Source organism: Ascidiella aspersa, chromosome 1 (genome assembly GCF_963924565.1).
Source record: "Ascidiella aspersa chromosome 1, kaAscAspe10.2, whole genome shotgun sequence".
In the NCBI taxonomy this organism is placed as follows: Eukaryota; Metazoa; Chordata; class Ascidiacea; order Phlebobranchia; family Ascidiidae; genus Ascidiella; species Ascidiella aspersa.
In genome coordinates, this window is record NC_139447.1 from 23641860 (window position 1) to 23662276 (window position 20417).

The 20417-nt window shown below is 36.7% G+C and overlaps 2 protein-coding genes across 5 annotated transcripts in view; both read right to left on the minus strand.

Annotated features, from left to right (window-relative positions):
- Positions 1-554: 554 nt before the first annotated feature.
- LOC146168373 (arylsulfatase I-like) lies at positions 555-6843 on the minus strand. Of its 3 annotated transcripts, none has more exons than XM_083380349.1 (10): positions 6619-6843; positions 6270-6352; positions 5326-5512; positions 3614-3813; positions 3172-3269; positions 2904-3013; positions 2500-2749; positions 2052-2203; positions 1427-1560; positions 555-1201 (listed from the first exon to the last, which is right to left on the minus strand). In XM_083380349.1, exons 1-10 carry the CDS (start codon positions 6707-6709, stop codon positions 938-940), a joined length of 1569 nt encoding a protein of 522 aa, XP_083236475.1. In that variant the 5' UTR covers positions 6710-6843; the 3' UTR covers positions 555-937. The 3 variants fall into 3 exon arrangements, with proteins under 3 accessions (XP_083236475.1, XP_083236474.1, XP_083236476.1); XM_083380348.1 differs by having other exon boundaries at positions 1406-1560; XM_083380350.1 differs by lacking the exon at positions 1427-1560 and having other exon boundaries at positions 1116-1201.
- Positions 6844-12219: 5376 nt separating this feature from the next.
- LOC146168374 (lipoxygenase homology domain-containing protein 1-like) overlaps positions 12220-20417 on the minus strand; it is a 39169-nt gene continuing 30971 nt past the window's right edge. For both annotated transcript variants that reach the window (XM_083380345.1, XM_083380343.1), the window contains exons 41-55: positions 20058-20212; positions 19668-19861; positions 19008-19129; positions 18476-18587; positions 18288-18384; positions 17941-18047; positions 17652-17776; positions 16745-16944; positions 15966-16179; positions 15567-15728; positions 15075-15215; positions 14519-14764; positions 13993-14205; positions 13422-13576; positions 12220-13202 (exon numbers count right to left, since the gene is read on the minus strand). In XM_083380345.1, the coding sequence (XP_083236471.1) occupies positions 13032-13202; positions 13422-13576; positions 13993-14205; positions 14519-14764; positions 15075-15215; positions 15567-15728; positions 15966-16179; positions 16745-16944; positions 17652-17776; positions 17941-18047; positions 18288-18384; positions 18476-18587; positions 19008-19129; positions 19668-19861; positions 20058-20212 (2414 nt within the window). In that variant the 3' untranslated portion in view covers positions 12220-13031. The remainder of the gene's footprint in view (positions 13203-13421; positions 13577-13992; positions 14206-14518; positions 14765-15074; positions 15216-15566; positions 15729-15965; positions 16180-16744; positions 16945-17651; positions 17777-17940; positions 18048-18287; positions 18385-18475; positions 18588-19007; positions 19130-19667; positions 19862-20057; positions 20213-20417) is intronic.

The window sequence follows — 20417 nt, forward strand, 5'->3', positions numbered from 1 at the left end:
ATAAAATACATTTTATCAGTTTATGTTCGAAAAACATAAATTGTGATGATTACCTGAAGGGCTAAAATCTTACTTTAAGGTAGAGTGAAGCTAATTTTTACTGGCAAAGACAAAACTATGCAGTAAATAAACTCCTAAAGTGCAGTGATAAAATAATTGGCCATTTAAAATTAGGCTACACTGGAAGGATAAAATATTTGGGCACCAAACTAAATTGACTGGCACTAAAATCTTTCAATTGGCATGGCGCCGTCCTAACCAACAAACTAATACTTTAAATAGGTTTTAGGCAGTTCCCGGTCAGGTTTACGGTCCGTGAGAAAGTTTATGTGTTTCGCAAGTGCACAGGAATTTGTCAAAATTAAAGCCAAAGATTTCTTGAAACAACCGTTTACGGCGTTTAGGCTACTATTGACCGCAATTAATACAACCCAGGATTCTTCTTTTAATATAAACAAAGCATGTGTGCCGTAAACAAAAAACACAAAAATATTTTATCAAGCTAATTGCATTATTATTTACGAAACACAAAAACAAGTATAGTTAAACTCGCGAAATGAAGGTTGTAAACAACAAATGACCCCATAATAAACTTGTATACAGAATTTTCGCCATTAAGGTAATAAACCATATGCTTATCTTATTACTGGATAACAGAGCCATCTCTTACAAATAACTTTATTTTTGTCGCATTTGGTCGCTTTTCTTAGTTGCTTCCTAAACCTACAGATAGTTGAAAAAACAGAAAAGCCTGTTTATCAGTTTTATGTTTTTCCTGTAAGCAGTAATATAAAAACGTTTTTTTGATTACTAACATTAGGACCTGTTGCTCGATATTTTGCTATGCGCGCACAATGGCTTGTAAAACTTTGTTGAAATATGCTGAAACTCGGCGTAGTGCTGCTATCAAAATTGCACACGTCTGTTTACGTTATTGTTAGGTTGGTTGCAGCAATACACTTCTTTTACTCGTAAACATTTGAAATGATGCTGGGGTCATTTTGCGTTTCTTCCATTTTAATCTTTGCTGCTTCTTCGAATACCGAGATTTTTTCCTGTTGGTTGTGGGCAACCTGTTTCGCCACGGCAACCAAAAGCCTCCGTGCAATTTCGGGTCCGATCTGCGTTGCATTTTTGGATAAAGGACTGGAACAGCGGACGCATTGTACTCCGTTAAGCGAGAGAGTAGAAGATTAACCACCTTCGTTAATATAAATATGACAAGTAACAATAATATACATGGAGAGGCTATTTAATGAAATTGACAGTAACCTATTTAATATATTTATCGTCACTTATGCGAATGTTCGACCGGTTAATTGCAAATTGTATGGATTTACATGGTATGGTATTAAGTTAACAAAGTAAATGCTAGTATAACCTTAAATGTTTTTTCTATAATCACCTCTGGATAAAGATCTGATACCTCATCACGTTCGTATGGGTCAGTAGAAATTCGATATAGATTTATATTTTTTGTTGCATTTTCGTACGTTTGCAAATCATTTCTAGTTGGTTGATACGCCTCCCACTCTGGAGGTTTTACCCAATCACCAATTCCTACAAATATAAGTACACAAAGATATCCAATATTGAAACAAACCCATTTTTGATAGCACCAATGTGAAACAATGCTGAAAATTGTCCCAGTATGCTTCAAAATTCACTAAAAGTTCAATTGCACAGTGTTTTCTCAGAACTTGTCAGCTTTAAAGTTAAATGGATATCTGGCCATACTTAAACGTTTACGGTTGGGAAACAACTTTACCTTAGTTGTAAAATCTTCAGCTGCTATAGTATTTTAACTCAGTATTGTCAAGGTCGCAGCGTTTTTGAGTACTCTTTAAAAATGTTTTGTTTCTTAAATAAATGTGTGTTTCGGATATTTTTGAATGGAAATTGCAGATGAAGCAACTGTAGGCTATGGGTACAAATGGCTACAACTTTCAAAACAGTACAAAAGTATTAAACATTTATTTGTTAGAACTTTTGGAACACATGGAAGCGAATTTGTCTCGAAATAACAAGCATTTCAATCCGCGAAATAGTACCTGGGTCGCCAGTTACGAGTTTCCATTCTCCTGATCGTATCGCAGACCTCACAGAGACGTCAAATCCTTGTCTAACTTCTCGGTGTAACTTCTTCTTATACAATGGATCGATATTATGGAGGATTTCAGTACGCTTTGTCGCAGCGTTCTCACTTAAAAACAACAAAAGTAATAGAAAACATCTTAAAGGAAAAAGTACCGATCAGTTATTCTTTGTGAACAAAATTTCCAAATTACTGTCAAGTTACTTTTAGTTCTGAAAGTCTTTATAGTTCAACATTTGATGTTGATGGGAAAACAGAATGTAAACAGACATAAAGGATAGATTAATTCATTACATCTGTGTGTTCACTATAATTATTTTGTTAAGCGTAAATCAAAGATTTTAATAAACATTCTACATCGGCAACAGTTAACACTTGGACTAGTGCGAATTATAAAAGTTCACCTTATGGTCTTCCACTGGTCGTAGCCGTCCAATCGCTGTGTGCCTTCGACAATAGGACATTTGGTGGCGCTCATGATTGTCGGAAACCAATCAGAAATATGTATAAGCTGGCGATTTACGTATGGAGCTGCCAGCTTTAGGAGTTTGCTATAAACGAAGCCGACCCCTCGCGTTCCTCCTTCCCACAAAGTCCCCTTTCGACCCCGAAGTGGCCAGTTGTTTCCGCCTCTTGATGTCTGCCCACCATTGTCTGAATATTGCACATAATTTAAATTTGAGGCAAAAGCCTCTGTGTTGTTTCAATTACAAAATTATTTCCAAGGATGGTTTCAAAGAAATATATATTCGTAATTCTATAGCTTTCAATAAATATATACCTCAAAAAAGGTCAGAAAAAATCAAACCTGTTGAAAATATGAAGATTGTGTCTTTCCACATCTTAGCTCGCTTTAAAAACGACACAAGTTTTCTTATTGAACGATCCATGGATAGAACCATTCGGGCGTAAGTTCGTCTAAAATATTGAACTGATATTACCACAATTAGATTTTTATCTTGACTTTTTAAAAATTAAAAATTTGTCTACAGGAAATGTAGCAAACATCAACGCCTGCACATCGTCAATAAACAAACATCAGGAACAATTACGTTAGGCAAAAATTAAATTTAAACCTCTTTGAATCCTTGATATCCCGAAAGCGCTTCTGGAATTTCGGAGGCGCCTGCAAAGGACCATGAACTGACTGCAGCGACATGTACAGAAACATCGGCTAAACACGAACACGTAAACTTGTCAACCAAAACTATGAATTAAGATATGTTTTGCATGGTCTTTTACTCCGGTTTTAAATACTTATAGGGTGCTTTCTGAAAGAACTATAGGGCGTTGTACGTTAACTTGCAAATAAAAATCTTTTCAAACCAGAAAGCACCAAAATATTTTGCGCTTGGCGCGAACCTATTACATTCGTTCAGGGATGCAATACAAATTGTATAAACCTACAAAGTTTGAGAAACTAAACTGAAGATGCTTTTGGCCGTCTAAAACTGCAGTTAATATAAAAGTTTTTCGGACTATGAATCGTCGTCGCTTGACATTTTATGGACGAATTACCTTGTGTTTGCTTTTGTTTTTGGAGTGCTGCTCAATCAGCCTCTTCGCCCGTTGAGTAAACAGATCGCCAGAGTAGATTCCCCAAGTCGAGTTGGTGGGACCTTTTCGCGAGTCGACCATGTCAACGCCGCAAAAACGTCGAGTTTTTCTTGGCTCACAATGGTAGCGGGTGTAGTAATCTGTTCCCCCGTTAAGAAAGCCTTGAATTGCGAAAAACACGAGGAGACGTTTTAAGCCATACACAAGTGTTCGGTACTTTAGCATAATGTTTGCTTAATCTTACATAACTCTGCTATCAAACGTCTGGCAGATACATTTTTGTGTAGATTATTGGTTGTTAATCTGGGGGTCTCGGTGTTCGCCGTGTACTATTTGCTAAACAAAAATTAACAAGAAAAGACAAGCAACATAAATATTTAGAAGTAGAAGGATTAGCAACAACCACCAGTCTAACAATTAATTTTGAGACACTCGATGGGGGAGAATTTTTTGTACTAATATATTTTTTCCGTTCTAGTGCTAATACCGTTTTTTGTTTGTTTTTCTCAGGGTTTAACTCATTGGCGTATCCAGGGGATTAGGGGGTTCGGATCTCCCTTTTTGTAAGTGCTATTATTACTTTTTGTTCGCTTTTGTCAGTATTCAACTCACTGTCCAAAGCGGCAACGTTTTGGAATATAATTAGGTCACGCGTCTTAAGATGATGCGAAACCAAAACAAACGTAGAACATAAACGCCATCTTTAATCTCTTCTTTGCATCTGGGTCGACCGTAGACGCCGGATATTTTTTCTCTGTGGCATTTTTCTATTTGTTCAGGTTGGCTGATCGACAAGTGTGTATTCGACACATCAGAGAATAGAAAAGTTAAATCTGTACGCAGAAAGAATTTTTCAATGAAAAAGGAGTTATTGTTCCCAGAGTAAAAAAGGACAGTACGCGATTGACAACAATAAATCAAGCCTTCTTTCTTTTTTTTCGTTAAAACGTCCAGTTAGGCGCAGTTAGTGTTTCTGGCTTTTCTCTGTCTGCCCTATAATCCGGTGTTGTTTTAACAACAGCATTTTTTTAACTGAAACAAATTATCCGAGAATATGGTCTGTGTTCTGACTATCGTGGGCGTATTTTAATTTTATCTTAACAGCAGCTTGGATTTTAGCTAACTTGACACACATATGCGATGCATATGTTGCGATAATCGTGGCATAATCACAACCGGGGAAAAAAGCGTATTTTCATTTTATGTCAACCGCAGCTTGGATTTTTAGCTAACTTCACACACATATGCGATGCATATGTTGCGATAATCGTGGCATAATCACAACCGGGGAAAATATTTTCGTTTCGTTTTGCAGGTGGTGAAAGGTGTGCTTTTAGTTTAACGTGGTCCGAAATGGAACTTTAGAAACTGCTTTTGATAGTGGAGTTGTGTATGCACCAAAATCAATCAAACATATTTCGCGCACTAAACAATTTCGCAGCTGGTGCCTGACGTGTAGGCGGGTGTTGCTCTTCGGGCGGATATCAATTAAATCAACACATTTGAATGTTTCAAAACTTTAAAACATCCATAAATCTTGATAACTGTCTGATTGCCAGTTTTTGCTATCTACATGGGTGTATTTGAACAATGAGTATGTAAAAACAATAAATGGTAAATAAATCGAAAAAAAAGTTAAAATTTGGCGACTTTTTGAGAACCTTTATACTAACCATAGAAAGTTTGGAATCCTCTGTTCCACGGCAAATATTCGTTCTTGTAAAATCCCAAATGCCACTTTCCCACCATATGCGTCCGGTAACCGCATTTGCGCAATTGCTGCGGCAAGATCACGTTGTCAAGAGGCAAGGCATTGGGTTGTCGTCCTTTTATGACGCCGTGCGACAATCCTGTGTGAATCTGCAAACAGTGTTTTCGCTGAAGAATAAATACACTAGCGAACTCTTAAATATGTGCGAGTGGTTTACAGACTAATAGTTGCTAAGCGCAAAAAAATGCGTTTATTTTATGTAAACTGCATAGTATTGAATTAGTATGCATGGCGCCTTTTTAAAAATAATATATTTAAAACTGTCTAAAACATACTGTAAAATCGATAAGTTCGCGTGAATCGCGAATTGTTTTTTTTTGCATAGAAAAAAGTTCGTAAAAAAATATTTTTTGGGCATGTATTGGTGCAACCTCCCCTAAATTTTACTTTGATAAGAAACTCATCAGGGAACTGGCTCTGCGAGCTTTTTCACTTTAATGAAGCAACGATCCGGTTGAAATTCCCACCACTTCCATGTCCACCTATATACCTAACCCTTATATATTTCGTCTAGCCTACATATTTACCCCCTAGAAACTTTTGGTAATTTTTGAAAATAAGTTATTTGTATTAGCAATAGGCATACACGCGGGCACTTTAGACATAAATACGCGCCACCCATTACAAATTAATCAGACTGAGACATTTACATGTAGTTTCTCGTGTGTTAAGGACGATTGTAAAATTACTCTATTGTTGTTCTGTTAAAAGTATGTCGCGAAATATTTAAGATATGTTTAGTGTGCCGAGAGCCAACAAAGTTTGGGAACCACTGCCCTAGATTTATTGAAAAATATAAAAAATTGTGGAATAACTTTAGCACTATTGTAGACTGTTTTTAAATACCTCATATCTACCACTCATCAGTTGACTTCTTGACGGGGAACAAATTGGCTGGACATAGTATTTATCCAAAATAACTCCATTTTCTAAAATTACATACAATCGTTTAACAATTACTCTTATTAGCAAAACAACATAAGACGTGGATAACAGAGACTTCAAAAAGTAGAAATAATAATGTGATGCAACCTAATCTAACCAAAATCTGTTCAAATAACTACTAGACAGTTTTATTACTCTTTCTTATGGAGTCGCCGGGTTTTTCTGAAAGTTACTGTTTAATATTTTTACTGATCAGGTTATGGCTTTAATAACCGAAATTGGCGCTATAATTTTTTACAGCCAATCTTACTTGCTAAGATGTCCAAATATGGAGTTTGCATTTGCGAATGGTGTGATCTGGCATTGTAACCGATGTCGTTGTAGCCGTAGTCATCGGCCATGACAAATACCACATGAGGACGACGCGTCGATTCCTTTCGCCGTCTTTTTCGCCACCTCTTATCCCCGCCCTTACAGGAGACGCGATAAAAAAGACTTAAAGTGGCGAAAAACACAAATATCCTGACGCTAACTATGTTCATCTGTCACAAAAAGAAAAAGGTTGAAATACCCTTTTCAAATGACACAAGTTATAAGCGCAGTGCAATCCCAACCAGGTAGATATTATAAATAAAACAATGAACCACACATAAGTCCTGAAATCAATGATGATTAAGTAAGGTTATAAACACAATATAACTTTCGGATTTACAAAAAAATGGTACTTTACTGGCTTGCCTTAGCAACAAGAAAATAGTATTTTGTGGTCAAAACTATAACAAGTCTCGCCACTCAACCAAACCTAAACACCTTTCTAAAACCCTGGCATGGGTGGTTCTCCCAATAAAGGGTCAAAGACGGGGGTGTGAAAGTGCGCATGTTCAAATAACGCCACAAAAATGTAAAAATGAGCATTTACCAACAGACGCTCAGGAAAGGGCTGCGCTGTTTGAGTGTTTAAGACCCAGAATTATGACGGTGGTTTGTAATCCCAGCGAGTTATTCGTTCCGCCAACAAACACAATTTTATGTGACAAAAGTCGCAGGATTTCTGATGTTCCCATGCCTAATTTTGCCTTTTTGATGTACCAAGGTGTCGACAATTCATAGGAATTCTTTCTATTTATGTCACCACTTTAATCCAGAATACAAAACACAAATTCTTTGAGAAATTTGCTAAACAAGTAGCGACTTCGCCATCAGTCTTTTAGGACTACAGTATCTGTTTGACTGAACAAGGTATGTTATTTTTTTAAATTTACCATAATCCCGATACGCCGTCTCAAATAGGACCACAAATCCGGTGCCAAAACAGCGGCGCCCTAACGGCGCCGGTCAAACTAGGGCGTCAAAACGTAGTCACCAAAACGGCCGATGCCAGTCTGACGGCCCCCAAATGTCACAAACCCCCTATTACAGTTTCATGCGTTATTTTGGCCATTTAGACCTAATTCCAGTTTATTTTGGACGTATTCCGGAAGATTTAGGTCTTATTCAGACGATTTCACTCTTATTTTGTTCTGGATATTACTGCGTATTTGGCTGTATTATGTCGTTGGCTTTAATGCTATGGTTTTATAGATTTTTCTGCTTTAGGTATTGTTGCGTTTTAGGTTTTATTGTTTGTTCCCGATTTTAAGCTGGTCGGTACAATGTTTAATTAACTGCCGTGCAATATAAACACTAACAGCTGTGCTTTGGGATCAACGATTAACCTAAATGGATTCTTACAGCAAGTATTTTTTCGGGCCTAACATTTGCTTTTAAAGCTACTGTGTTTTTTTTTAATTTTTAAATCAAAAAACACCAAATAGCTCCAATATGTAACGCGACACTGCGGTAGAAGTGACTCAACGATGAAAGAGAGTTTAAATTCCGACGGTGATGAACAAATTAAGCAAATCGAATATTTTCACTGGAATGAAAAACAAATCACTGCTACAACGCAACAGTGTAACAGAACAAAGATACAAATAGGTAGTTTAAGGTGAGAAACAAACGTTTGAGAACACTAGCCTGAAATACGTTTCCAAACTGTTATCTTTTGGAGCTGGTTCCCGTACCTTGGTCACGCGGCTATTCATCCATAAACTAGGTATTTTTTCTTTCTCTTGTTTACCAAGTTTAATATTCATCCATGTGTGCTGTGTTTACAATTGGTAAACATAAAGGCTTTTATCCAAGACATATAACAGTGACATGTTTGTAAAACAAAATTTCGCGTTATCACCACTCAGCGGAAGAGCACTTCCGACAAAAATTTAAAAGATCATTGTTTGTGTTAGTACATCTCTGGCTATCCATCGCGGTTAAAACAACCTAGATATTTTTTTTCGGAAAATATTCTGTCATTGAGAACTTCCCAAACTGAGGGTCACGAAAAAAAAACGTATTTGATGACCGTGGACATTAAGTGAACAACAGCAAGAATGGATTTGAAATTAAACAGTCATATACGGCAAAGTATTGCTTGGCGATTTAATTAAGCCAAAACCAGAGATTACCGTGTGTGTGCAAATGCAACTAATTCGTCATGAACTTGGGTAAAATAGAGGTAATTGAACAACTTACAACTTCTAGTTACTGCTTGCATTATACGTTTTCCTTACAAAAAATATCGACTTTAGAAAAATTACTTTACACTTCTTTAATATATACATATAAATAATATACAGTAGGAATTCCGATTCTTCGTTTTTTATTTCGAATATGTAAACCAATAATTCGACAAAAGTATACGGCTGTCCAACCTGATACCGAACGATATCAATACTTTGGTCAAATGAGAGCTAAATTAAATTTCAAAGTAAAAATGCAATATTTCATAGTATATTGTAGCAAAAAATCTGGTTGAGCGATAGAAAGCTTGGACCGTCAATTAAAAATTTACTTTTTTCTTCAAAAATAACAATAAAGGTTAAAAGTTCCGCTTAAGTTTGCGAAACTTTACTAAAAATCAGTTTGCTCTCGAAACAACATCGATAATATGTGGTCAGTACCTATAATACTAAATGCATAGTTTACGATGCCGCATCGCCTCAGCAAACATACCTTTTTGGTTAAAAAATTATAACACCTATTCTGATATTGAGCTGATCTTATTTTTATCTCAAATTAATTCCATTTTCTGAACAAACTATTTCATAATATTCATGTAATGTGACGGCTCGTCCGAGATTTGTTCCTGTCAATCTCAATATAGATTACGTAAAATATTAAAATGATTTTGTATGCCGTTCTCTAAATTTTTTAACATCTAAATTTCTGGAAGAAAGTCTACTGTTAGCCAGCATACGCTTTTATATTCAAATTTATAAGAGTAAGTGTGTTAACTCCACAAGATTTGCTTTCTATGTTTTAAATAAGTGACCTTAGTGGACATCACTACTAACCCTGGGTAACTTTTACCAATAAATTTTGAGCAAAGTTCGATGTCACAGCAACACCGATACCGCAGCATCATCCGACCGTAAAATTATACCCGTAAACACAAGGTCGTGAACATGGTATGCCACTGTTCGCTTCATTACGCTGGATGACATACACTTCGCTGTTATTTATGAACAAATACCGCTTGTATCAATATATATCAATACACTATACCTGACCTGTGATCATACTAGTCTCTTGTTCATCAGATCAACGTTTTTCGTTTATCCCTACATTTTTAGAGTTGTTTTCAGCAATTGAAAGTCCTTTTAAAGTTGTTTTCAGCCATCGGTTATCAATTTGCAATTTAACACATAACATTCTGGCCTGTTTTAATTATTTTGTGCTTGGCTGCGACAACCGAATGAACGAGAAGAAAGAAAGAAAAAAAGCCGTCTAAACGCAAACTCAAATGTCACGCTTCGGCGCGCACGGGTAAAGTCGGTCAGAAACGTCAGCTGCGAGACAGTTGTCAGCTCGGGCGTGAAAACTACAACGGCCAGAATATAACAAATAATATAACGAATTATTGATTCGTTGTAAAATCTTTTCCCAATCTTCCCAATTTACGTTTAATTTTGTTCAAACCATCAGCTTTATGTACATTTTCCAATTTTATCAGCAAATCTTCAAGGAAAAAACGTTGCAGAGACAACGCTTTGCCGTCAGACGAAGAAAAGCACACTGTCGCCAAATTTTCAAACGCGCTTGGGATTTAGCGTTAATCTTAGGATTAAGGTCTATGAAACCATGAAAACGAAACATTTGCAATAGTCGCAATACTTTTATAAACCGCCAGGAAATAAAACCAACTTAGCAGTACACCTAACAAGAAAGAGGTATGTTTAACATGCCCTTATCGTGTTTACCTATGGTTATAATATGTATCAACATAAACCAAAAATAATTAATATTAATATTTTAATAATCAGATGCTATTTTTAAAATCAAAGTTTCGCACAGTTGTTGGTATGATGGAAAACCTCTACATCAGACAGATTTGTATATCGCACATTCGAATTAATTAACTCCACAGTTACATGACTACACGTATCGTATGTCGTATGTGCTACACCAGTGTTTCTTAAACTGGTGAATGGTTCACCCAAGGGTGAATAAATTTTTTGCAGAGATGAACCAACCAAAAGGGGTGAATAAGGGTGAACCGTCAGAAATGGATTATAGCTCTACAGTAAATCGACTACTGAACTGTTGTTTTTTGGTGTTTGCAAGTATAAAAATTTGGTGAAAGTGTTTTGTGCTTTTGTAGCTTTATATTTCTGGACACGATAAATTGTAGATTTGCAATGGTAAAACTTAGCTTGCGTACAAAAATCGAAACAAACTAAGTCATTTAGTGCTGTTATATAAAGACGAGATAGTTTTATCATATGATGAGACAAGGTTGAATGAAATCTGGAGATAGATGCTAGGGGTGAACAAAACTAAAAAAGTTGCACTATGCTGCACCACTGGTTCTCAAAGGGAGTCATCTCCGTAGACAACAGGCTGGTCCAAATGAATTTACTGGATTCCTGAGGTTTTCCACGATACATGACAAAACATTTTTTTCAACATGTATACAACATAAATGATTTAGGTAGTGGGAACAAATTATAAAATAAATTAGATCATATCTAGACGATCGCACGTAACTGGGGTTTCTAATTTCTAAGGTGTTGGTTTCCGATGTGCTTTGTTTGAAAGTATTTGCTGGTCTCAGTTTTATGTCGAACCGTTTTAGCTCAAGTTGCTTTGTGCACATCGCAAAATTCTGCGGTCGCTTGAACTAATAGATCTTTGGCAATAGCATTTCGAATTTCGCGTATGTATTGTCTGAATAGTAACATTTCCTACCTCAGACAAAAAATGCCTGATTTAAGTTCTAAAATATGCGGTATTGTGTAGCGCTTATCAAATTTCCATCTTGCGAATAATACTGTCCCAGTGTCGCATCATATGAAACTCTGGTTTCTAAAGACGTGACACAACAACGTTTTTTTTTTCTAAAATGATTTAATAAAAAAGTTGAAAGCTAGAGGCAAAATAAATGTTTTTTAAGCGTTCACGGCAGAGGTATCAAGTAGGCATGATATTATTCAAAATCATTGTTATAACTGAATTTTATTAATTATAGCTTAAAATAATTAGGTTAAAGTTTATGTTGCGACTTAATTTTCCAAAAAAAGTAATAACCTATTTGATTGCAATCATGGGTTATAGCTTATAGATACATAATATATTTGACGTTGGTGGCTTTAATGCAAATCACTCGTTTCAAATATGTTCGTTTTTCAATAAAAGGTAATTTTATACCATTGACCCTTGGTGAAATTAAAACCTACTTCTGTTGCTTATATGAACACTTCGATAAAATACGGTAGTCAAACTTATTCAATCTGTATATATTACAAATTTAACACCGAAAAAATAAGTAAGTAGTGTGATTTTTTAGTTAGTAGGTAAAGACAAAAAATACTTATCTAAGCTTTATTGGTGAATATCGCGTGATTGATAAAAAAGACAAAATAAGCGAACAGTGAAATAAAAAATTGTGTCCATAAAGGTTAAAATACCAATTTCATAATACAGCAAAAATGGTTAAAATATTTTCAGTAATTCGCTGATATCAAGTTACGTAGATTGTGGTGCATAAAAACATATATAATGGTGCATATTTACAAGCTATAAGCGAGTACAGAACAACTATTACGTTGCATTATATTACAAAAATAAAAAAATAAATGTACATTGCTTAGAGTTAATGTTTTTTTAAAAGAATGGCACTAAATCTTTGGTATTTTGGAGAGCCACAACTCGATTTGATCATAAAAAAAATATCTTTCGATAGTTCCCTGATGCACCTAACGATACTAGACAGCCAACATACTATACAAAGCTGAGGTCAATCAATCAATCAATCCATCAATCATAAAAAAGTACCAAAAATACAGTGATTTAGTACAACAAAATCTCTACGGAAGTGTAAGTGCAGAGCTGTGCTGTACACGATGCTTGTGCTCGCGTATACATGGATATCTACGTGAAAACTTATACAGGTACAACTTAGCGTAAAAATAACAGTTAAACAGCGCTTATAGCCATAACAAAGCAAATACGAAATAAATGAGTGAATAACAGAGAGCCGTTAAACAAAGTCATTCCTACCAAATATAACTGGACGCAATGAACTCATGACCGATAGGTAAATAATATAAACAAATACTACAGCAACTGCATTTACACTTGGAATGCATACAACTTATTTTATTTTACCCGAGAAACGTCGCGTTTTCAGTTGACGCTGCTGAGTATGACGTCACGATAGAGCTGACTGGCCTTCTTGTTGCCGATCCACTCGCGACAGAGAAAGTTCCAGGATTGTCCGGAAGAGTTACTACGAACGACCACGCGATCGCACAACCAATCAGCGTTGAAGCCGGAGTCGTCACTCTCCAATCGAATCTGAAGTGGTTTATTAAAAATAAAAAGTAAAAATAAAACGTAAAACCTCGTAAATTATTAAAATATCAAGCAAAAGAAGGTGAAAGTTGTAATCAGGGCATTTAAAATAATACCAAAACAAAAATTATCGCTCCAGGTAATAATTATCGCTCCAAATTAATCGTATTATACAAAACACGCGGCGAGTATACTGACATAAATCTGCACACAGTAAGTTACCTTAGTTAGGTCGCCGAGATCGAGTACTTCGAGTTGAAACTTGTCGGTTTGGTTTCGTTCAAATAAGTCGCGGAACCTCTGCTTGAGAGGACGCTTGCCCGAATCGCCGTTGGTGCCGTACAAAGTGATCCAGATGTTGGCGTCCGTACCCGCTCCTTCAAGGGACAATATAAGGGGTAATAATGAGTATTTCTTTGCGTTTAGCGTTTCGAAAAGAATTCACTTAGAATCCATGATAACATGACGCACGATTAAGAATATTGGGGCACGCGTGTTAGTGTGTGATAATAAAAGTAGGAAACGACAAAAACACTTTATAACGTTTATTTTTTATGTATATTTGTAAACGCCAAGGTGGCTTGATAACCCAACATCAACACTTAACGATGTCATATAAAAACTTACACAGCACCGATAGAAACACATAAACGGAACGAACAAATTTTATTTTGACAGTTACACCTAGAAGAAACGTGGTGTTTATATTACTGCTAAAAAACGCGTCTTTTTTGTTGTATAGTATTTACTAAAAAGAGAAATTTTATATATTGAACTATTGGTATACCATTACCTTTCTCATCAGCTGTGACAACTGTGACGTCATATTTCACAGGAGTCAAACTCGCGATAGACACGGCGCGTCCCCTGGTTGAGGAAGCCTCGAAAGACCGTCCATTCGTGTCGTTTCCGTCGGCATTGCTTACCCAGGCGTTGCAAGTAAATGCATACTGGACATCCGAGGATGTTTCCACTGTGATATCACTCACATGCCATCGGTCCATTTCTAAAGGTAAGATATAATTCTGGCGATTAGGATAAATCATGGGTTATTTGGCGTTGGTGGCTTCATTGCAAATTACTCGTTACAAATATGTTCATTTTTCAAAAATAAGGTAATTTTATTCTATCGACTCTTGGTGAGTCTAATACATATTTCTATTGCTAATGTAACGGTTCTCTAAAATATGGCAATCAAACTTCCTCAGTGTGTATATATTACAAATTTATCACCGAAAAAAATAGTGTACAGCCAAAAGAATCAGACGGATACCATTCTCATATTTACATCTATAGATTCAATATTATTTGTAACTGACCCACTAAGCCCAGGGAAATCTGCTGCAGGGCACCGACGTCCTTCGATTCTAGTTTGAACGTTGCAGTTTGTCCGCGCGCCAACACCCGCCTCTTACCGCTTCCGTTCTCGAGTCTCAGTTTGCGCGATTTCGTGCCCGACTTTCCGTGCAGCACGATCCACGCGTCACTAGATGGCGCCGCGTCGCGTTTGTCAGAAGTGCCGATGGTGACCGTGTACGTCTGGCGGCCTTTTGGGCTTCCGGCGCCTGGGGGTGCAGGGTTATCCGGTAAATTTTTGTAACGCACCCTATTTTTATGCATTGCCCTTCTACTCCGATATGGGTTTCATAGGACACATTTTATACGCATGTCCCAGTTTAACCACTGAGACACGTGTCTGAAATAAATCGAAGCTTGCAAAAGTATGTTTATGAAAGTACTTTTTGCTCTTTTTTCTACGTAGAGTAACAATATTACGACAAAATGATTCGCATTGCTAAAAACGATGATAATTCTACGTTTGTTTTTAAGTAACGCCGAGGTGTGTTTAACGATGAACTTTTTTATTTTTCATACCATCAACAACATCCTGGGCGCAAGTCAATTCCCTCAAAATCTGCTTGTCGTCCTCATCATCTGCCAGCCATCTGTTACATTGGAACATCCAACTCTGCTTCTTTTCCTCGTTTACAACCTCGACATATTCCAAGTGCCAACCTACATGCCAAAAAGGGTATATTTAACTTTATCAAAACTTAAGCCAAATCATTACTATTTACGTTTTCGAAACGTAGTCGAAATGAAAAGCTGGGTTTTTTCAAGGTTCAGTTATCGTTCGTTTTACAATTCTGCATATAAGATACCATATGTATAAAATGATAGAAACTAGCGTTTGTACAAGGGTAAGGTTAAGTTATCGAGGAAGGCGTTTTTTGCACGTGTTTTTGTAAGTTCCAATTATTATAAAAAACGAAATAGAGTCAAAACTAAAGAGTCCTAAATCGGATATTGGGCTCTGGATTTTAACTTATTAAATATTTAAAACCAAAACAAACAATTCGAGCTGACCTGCCCCAAAACCTTTGGAATCGTGCCAAATCCTAAGCTTGTGCAACTGTCCGATGTCCAGCTTATCTCTGAAGGTAAATGTGTCAACTTCGTTTTTTTCGAACTTCGCTTTCTTTGAGTCCGATTCGTTTAGAGCCAGTTCGCCAGTGTCACCTTTCTCGCCTGTAAGAGCGAAACACGATCATGACGTTTTTTTTATATACAACGTAGACATGTATTAAAAACAATTTATAATAATCGATAATCAGCAATTTTTATATGCTAAAAATTGCTTTACAACAGAAAATTTTGGATTAGCCCCTCGGGCCAATTATTTTGAAAAGCGGCCTATAAGAAAAGTGTTTGTCAATAAAACAATAAAAGAACGAAAAAAAAGCGAAAAAAAACACGACAAATTACCGAACACGATGCATTTGACGTTGGCGTTAGTGCCAGCGCCACGGACGTTGCTGGTCTTCACGTTCAACTTGTAAGTCGTCTTATTCATCACAGCTCTTCCTCTCACCGAAGCCGAGAACTCCCGGCTGGTTTGCCGATCTCCCATCGATTTGGAAAGCCATGCTTGACAAGGGAAGACGGTCACCTTGCCGGAGTCCGTGTTGCGGAGTTCGACCTGGTGCAAAAGCGAAATTGCTTCTTTAAATTAACAGTTGTAACGCAATAATCCTGCGAACACGCCCCTTTTTTTAAATATGCAATCGTGTTACAAATAGACACAGGGAAAACTATCTGATTAGCGATACCGTCACATTCTGAAGACGGATACAAAACAGTCCAATCATACATTTATTTGTTCATTATATGGCCGAAAATTTATTTTCGGGACATAACTTGTTTTTGCCGTTAAATGTAACAGACTGATTTTTGTATACAAAAAGTATACATCGTAGAATTCTCAAATATTCAGATAAGACGTAGATTGGTATGTAGGTGTGCATAACATGTATGTGTCTGTACCCCTAGCGACTTTCGATTGGCGGACAAAAAACCTAAAATATTATGACGTCATCGTTTTAGCTCTCTGCAGCTATCGACTCCCATCTGTAGGAAAACTTCAATAAAGAATTCGGTTATAGTGGCTTGTTCCATTTTGTTTTTTAACTGGTAAACATTAAAACAACAACACTACCACCAATACAGACACAAGTCGCGGTTTGCAATATTGCTAAAATCCTTACCTTTTCACAATACCAATCCGATCTTTGACCCTTAGAATCGTGGGATAACCTGATCATGATGGGATCGATATTATCCAACTCGATATTGACGACATCCCTTGATCCCCGCTCAAGGAGGATTCCTTCTTCCTCCGACTTTCGGATCAGAATGTCCGGAGCGTTGCCCTTGGCTCCGTAGATGTTCAACTTGATGACGCAGTCTGGTGTGCAACGTAATATTAATACACGAAAATGCGCAGGTGAAATAAACATTTAGGAAAACTGAAGTCTGCTCTTCAGTTAGTGTTAATATAGTTATTAGGTATGTTAACATTCACAGTGAGTTTACTAAAGCGCATTTTGATATAAGTGCTTTATGACCTATTTAAATGTGTAAGCATTCTATTACTTGCAGTCAAACGGTCAAAGGTCACTGAGCACATGATGCCTTGACATTGCAGTTGGTGTTAAGGCAGTTGGTCTTAGGACCTTGTCGCGGTAGGAGCTCATATTGTCAGTTACTTATAAGTGCTTAGCGATTAAGTTTAACTTGCAATGATGCTGTTACCGTGTTAATAACATTGTTTTGATTCATTCGAATTAAGGAACCCATTTGTTTAAGCTATTGCATGTTTTAATAAATTCCTGTACGTGTACACTGATAAAGACTTCAGTATCGGATCGGATCCATTAGTTTTCAAGGTACATTTAGGTAAAAACAATTTATATTAAAGTGTGTAATTTAGTAACCATTCAAAAGTATAGTCTGATAAAATTAAACTCAACGATAACCTACAATAAATAATTTACTATTTCATAAACGAGTTTATATCTTAAACGAAAAAGCACAAACTACAACAACGTAATTCCAGTAGAGATAAACTAATGATTAAAATGTGTTTTTATTTTGTTTGCGAAATATAATGACCTGTTCCTGCGTTGGGTTTATCCCCTGTGTGGAGGGTGACCTGGTACGGCGTCTTTGCACTGTAATTTATCACTTCCGCATCCTCGACGTACAAAATGCGCGTGGTTAGTCCGTCTTCCCGGTCCCTATAAAAAAGTGCCAAGTTTCCATTTTTTTCAACTTTACTTTTTGAAGGTCAAATAAATGTATTAAGCTACTGTGATTAGTTGACATTGTCAGGTAAAATGGCAAATCTAAGTAGCTGTCACTATAAACTTTTCCAATAAAATCTTATTTGTCACAACTTTACCTTGCAAACCACTTGCGACAAACAAAGGAGTAACTTTTTCCGATCGTAGGCTGGTCAATCATAACTTCTTCCACAAACCACCTGCTGTCCACCCCCACGTGCCCCAGCTGTTTCATAAAAAAATAGTACAGTCAGCATGTCGAAGACAAGGAGCGTATATTAACAAAATATTACAAGTAATAATAACATTTGCATATCACGATAGCGTTCGTAAGCTTTACTTCAAATATAGCACACCATTTTTTTTTAGAATCTGAAAACAACGCGATAAAGGAAATGCTTTTATCTACAAGATAATCCAAAATGAGATAATACATGCTAAAAGCATTTAACACACATGTCCTTACCTCAACTTTTTTAATAGGCCCGACGTCAATTGCTTCAACGTTAAAGGTTTCTACAGTTCCTTTCTTAAACTTCTTCGCAGCAGGTTCAAGAGGTATTCTTTGTAAAACAAGATAACGCGTTGGTTATACAAACGACAAAATCTACAACGTATTTTGCAAAATATGATGATAATTTAGTGGCTCGCTACCTCCTAGTTACTTTTCCTTTCTTGCTGGATCCGTGGATCTTAAGAAAAGCACTTGCGTCACATCCGCTTCCTTGCTCTGAACCTGTGCGGATTTTCACCAAGTACGGAATCGCTGAAAGAGACAGGAAATGTCAAAATAAATCACCTAGCCCATTTTCTAGCTAACAACCCTGTAGGTTGAACGTCACAATGGCCAGTATCCCCAAACAGTTGATTTAAAATCGAACATTCTCAAACTTTCTTAAAATTTAAAAAGAAAAATAATCGGGTGCCTATAGTTGATAAATGACCTTTATGGTAAAAACGGTTGTGCTAACAAACGTTTTATTATTTGGTTTGGTTTAAATAAAATTGGGCAACTGTTCATTTAAAAAGGTACAAAAACTGGCCAGTTAATGCAGTCGCCCGGCCCCCTTTTTGCCTATGTGATAATGCCACAAAATCTGAATGGTGGTTAAAGCAAAACTTCAAGGTTAAAATCAGAAGCTGGGCAATTTTATAGATGTCTGTTATAATCAACCCTTCAACCTACTTGGGCCCTCCGGAATGGTCTCGGACATGATTAATTTCTTTCCAAGACTGCTGGCGCTTTTAGCAGTCATTAAGCTGCGCTTTGTGGAGGTTTCGCCGTCGTACCCAACCACGTAAAGACTCCTGCGGGTAAAATGGTTCATATATTTATATTCGATTAATCAATTTCAATATAAAATACGAGACTATATCACAAAAATGTTTTTGTCAGCGACACTATAATGTATTCGATTGGCGGCCCAAAATGTAATAAAATTTAAAAAAAACACACACAATATATAACAGACACACTGTTAATGGGTTACATTCCAATTTGATAAAGTAAATCAAATGCTTCGAAATCTAAAAATAACTGTAACCTCTGTGATAAGTATCTGACAAAACATGGTTTTATTATCTACAATAAATGAAGTTATTTCTTCCGAGAAAATAACTTTATTTTGCGCATAGTTGTTCACTAACGTTTTACATAAATATATTGCAAAAAATACATTTAAATATTCCAATTTAAAACAAACAAAAACACAAGTAATATTTTTAGACTAAAGTTGAGTAACTATTAAAGATCCATCCACCTACCAGTGGATATTTTAAGTGTTAAGCAACAGCAAAAACGAAACTAAATGGCGAATCACATCGTATTACGTGTCTTGGTACTCACCTCATAATCTTTCCATCATCCTTCCCCTTGGCGAGCCACCTCTCGCAATGGAAGACGAACCTCTCGTTGGTCTCCATGTCCTCCACTTCCACGCGATCCAGGAACCAGGACGGGTTGAGGAGAGCGTTGTCGTGGCGAATGTGAACCTTGTAGATCTTGCCTAGATCCACCGCCTCCAGATTAAATATATCCTCCTATAAAGATGATGAAATTAAGTGCCTTGCAGCTAAAACAGAACAGAACTGATTTTACGCCCTTAAAGTTGCATCCATTAAATAAGTGACTAAATCTTAGGGTTTTTGCCTTTTATAATTTGTAAAAACTGAGACATATCATTAAAAAAAAATATGTCCTGAAATGTGTCAAATACAGTTTACGCTCTTGTCCCACCTTTCCACGCTCAAACTTATCGCTGTTAGTTTCCGACTTGAGCAGTTTCCTTTCGCCAGTGTCCCCGTTATCTCCGAACATCGTGATGTAAACGTTTGCGTCAGTGCCAGCATTGAATACGTCACCGGTGAAGACGTGCACGCGATACTTCTGACCTGAGATGCAATTCGAGTTGAAGCAATGAGTGTAGACAGATATTGTCGTTAAATATTAGAGAAAATAACAGATTTTCTTAAGAATCATGATCAAAGATTTAAATGCAAGTAAACTGAGCCATAATATCAAGTGCAGCGGAAAATCGTGGACTAGTTGCAATCCTAAAATCACGGATCGGAGCCGATACCCGATCCCATCGGTACT

Coding starts and splice junctions, on each gene's coding strand:
- LOC146168373 (XM_083380348.1), bottom strand. CDS start 6,709: ATGGCCGATGACTACGGCTACAACGACATCGGTTACAATGCCAGATCA. Junction 2,750..2,903: donor AATCTTCATATTTTCAACAG/GTTTGATTTTTT, acceptor TGCAATATTCAG/ACAATGGTGGGCAGACATCA. Junction 1,202..1,405: donor TATCAGATCTTTATCCAGAG/GTGATTATAGAA, acceptor ATATTAACGAAG/GTGGTTAATCTTCTACTCTC.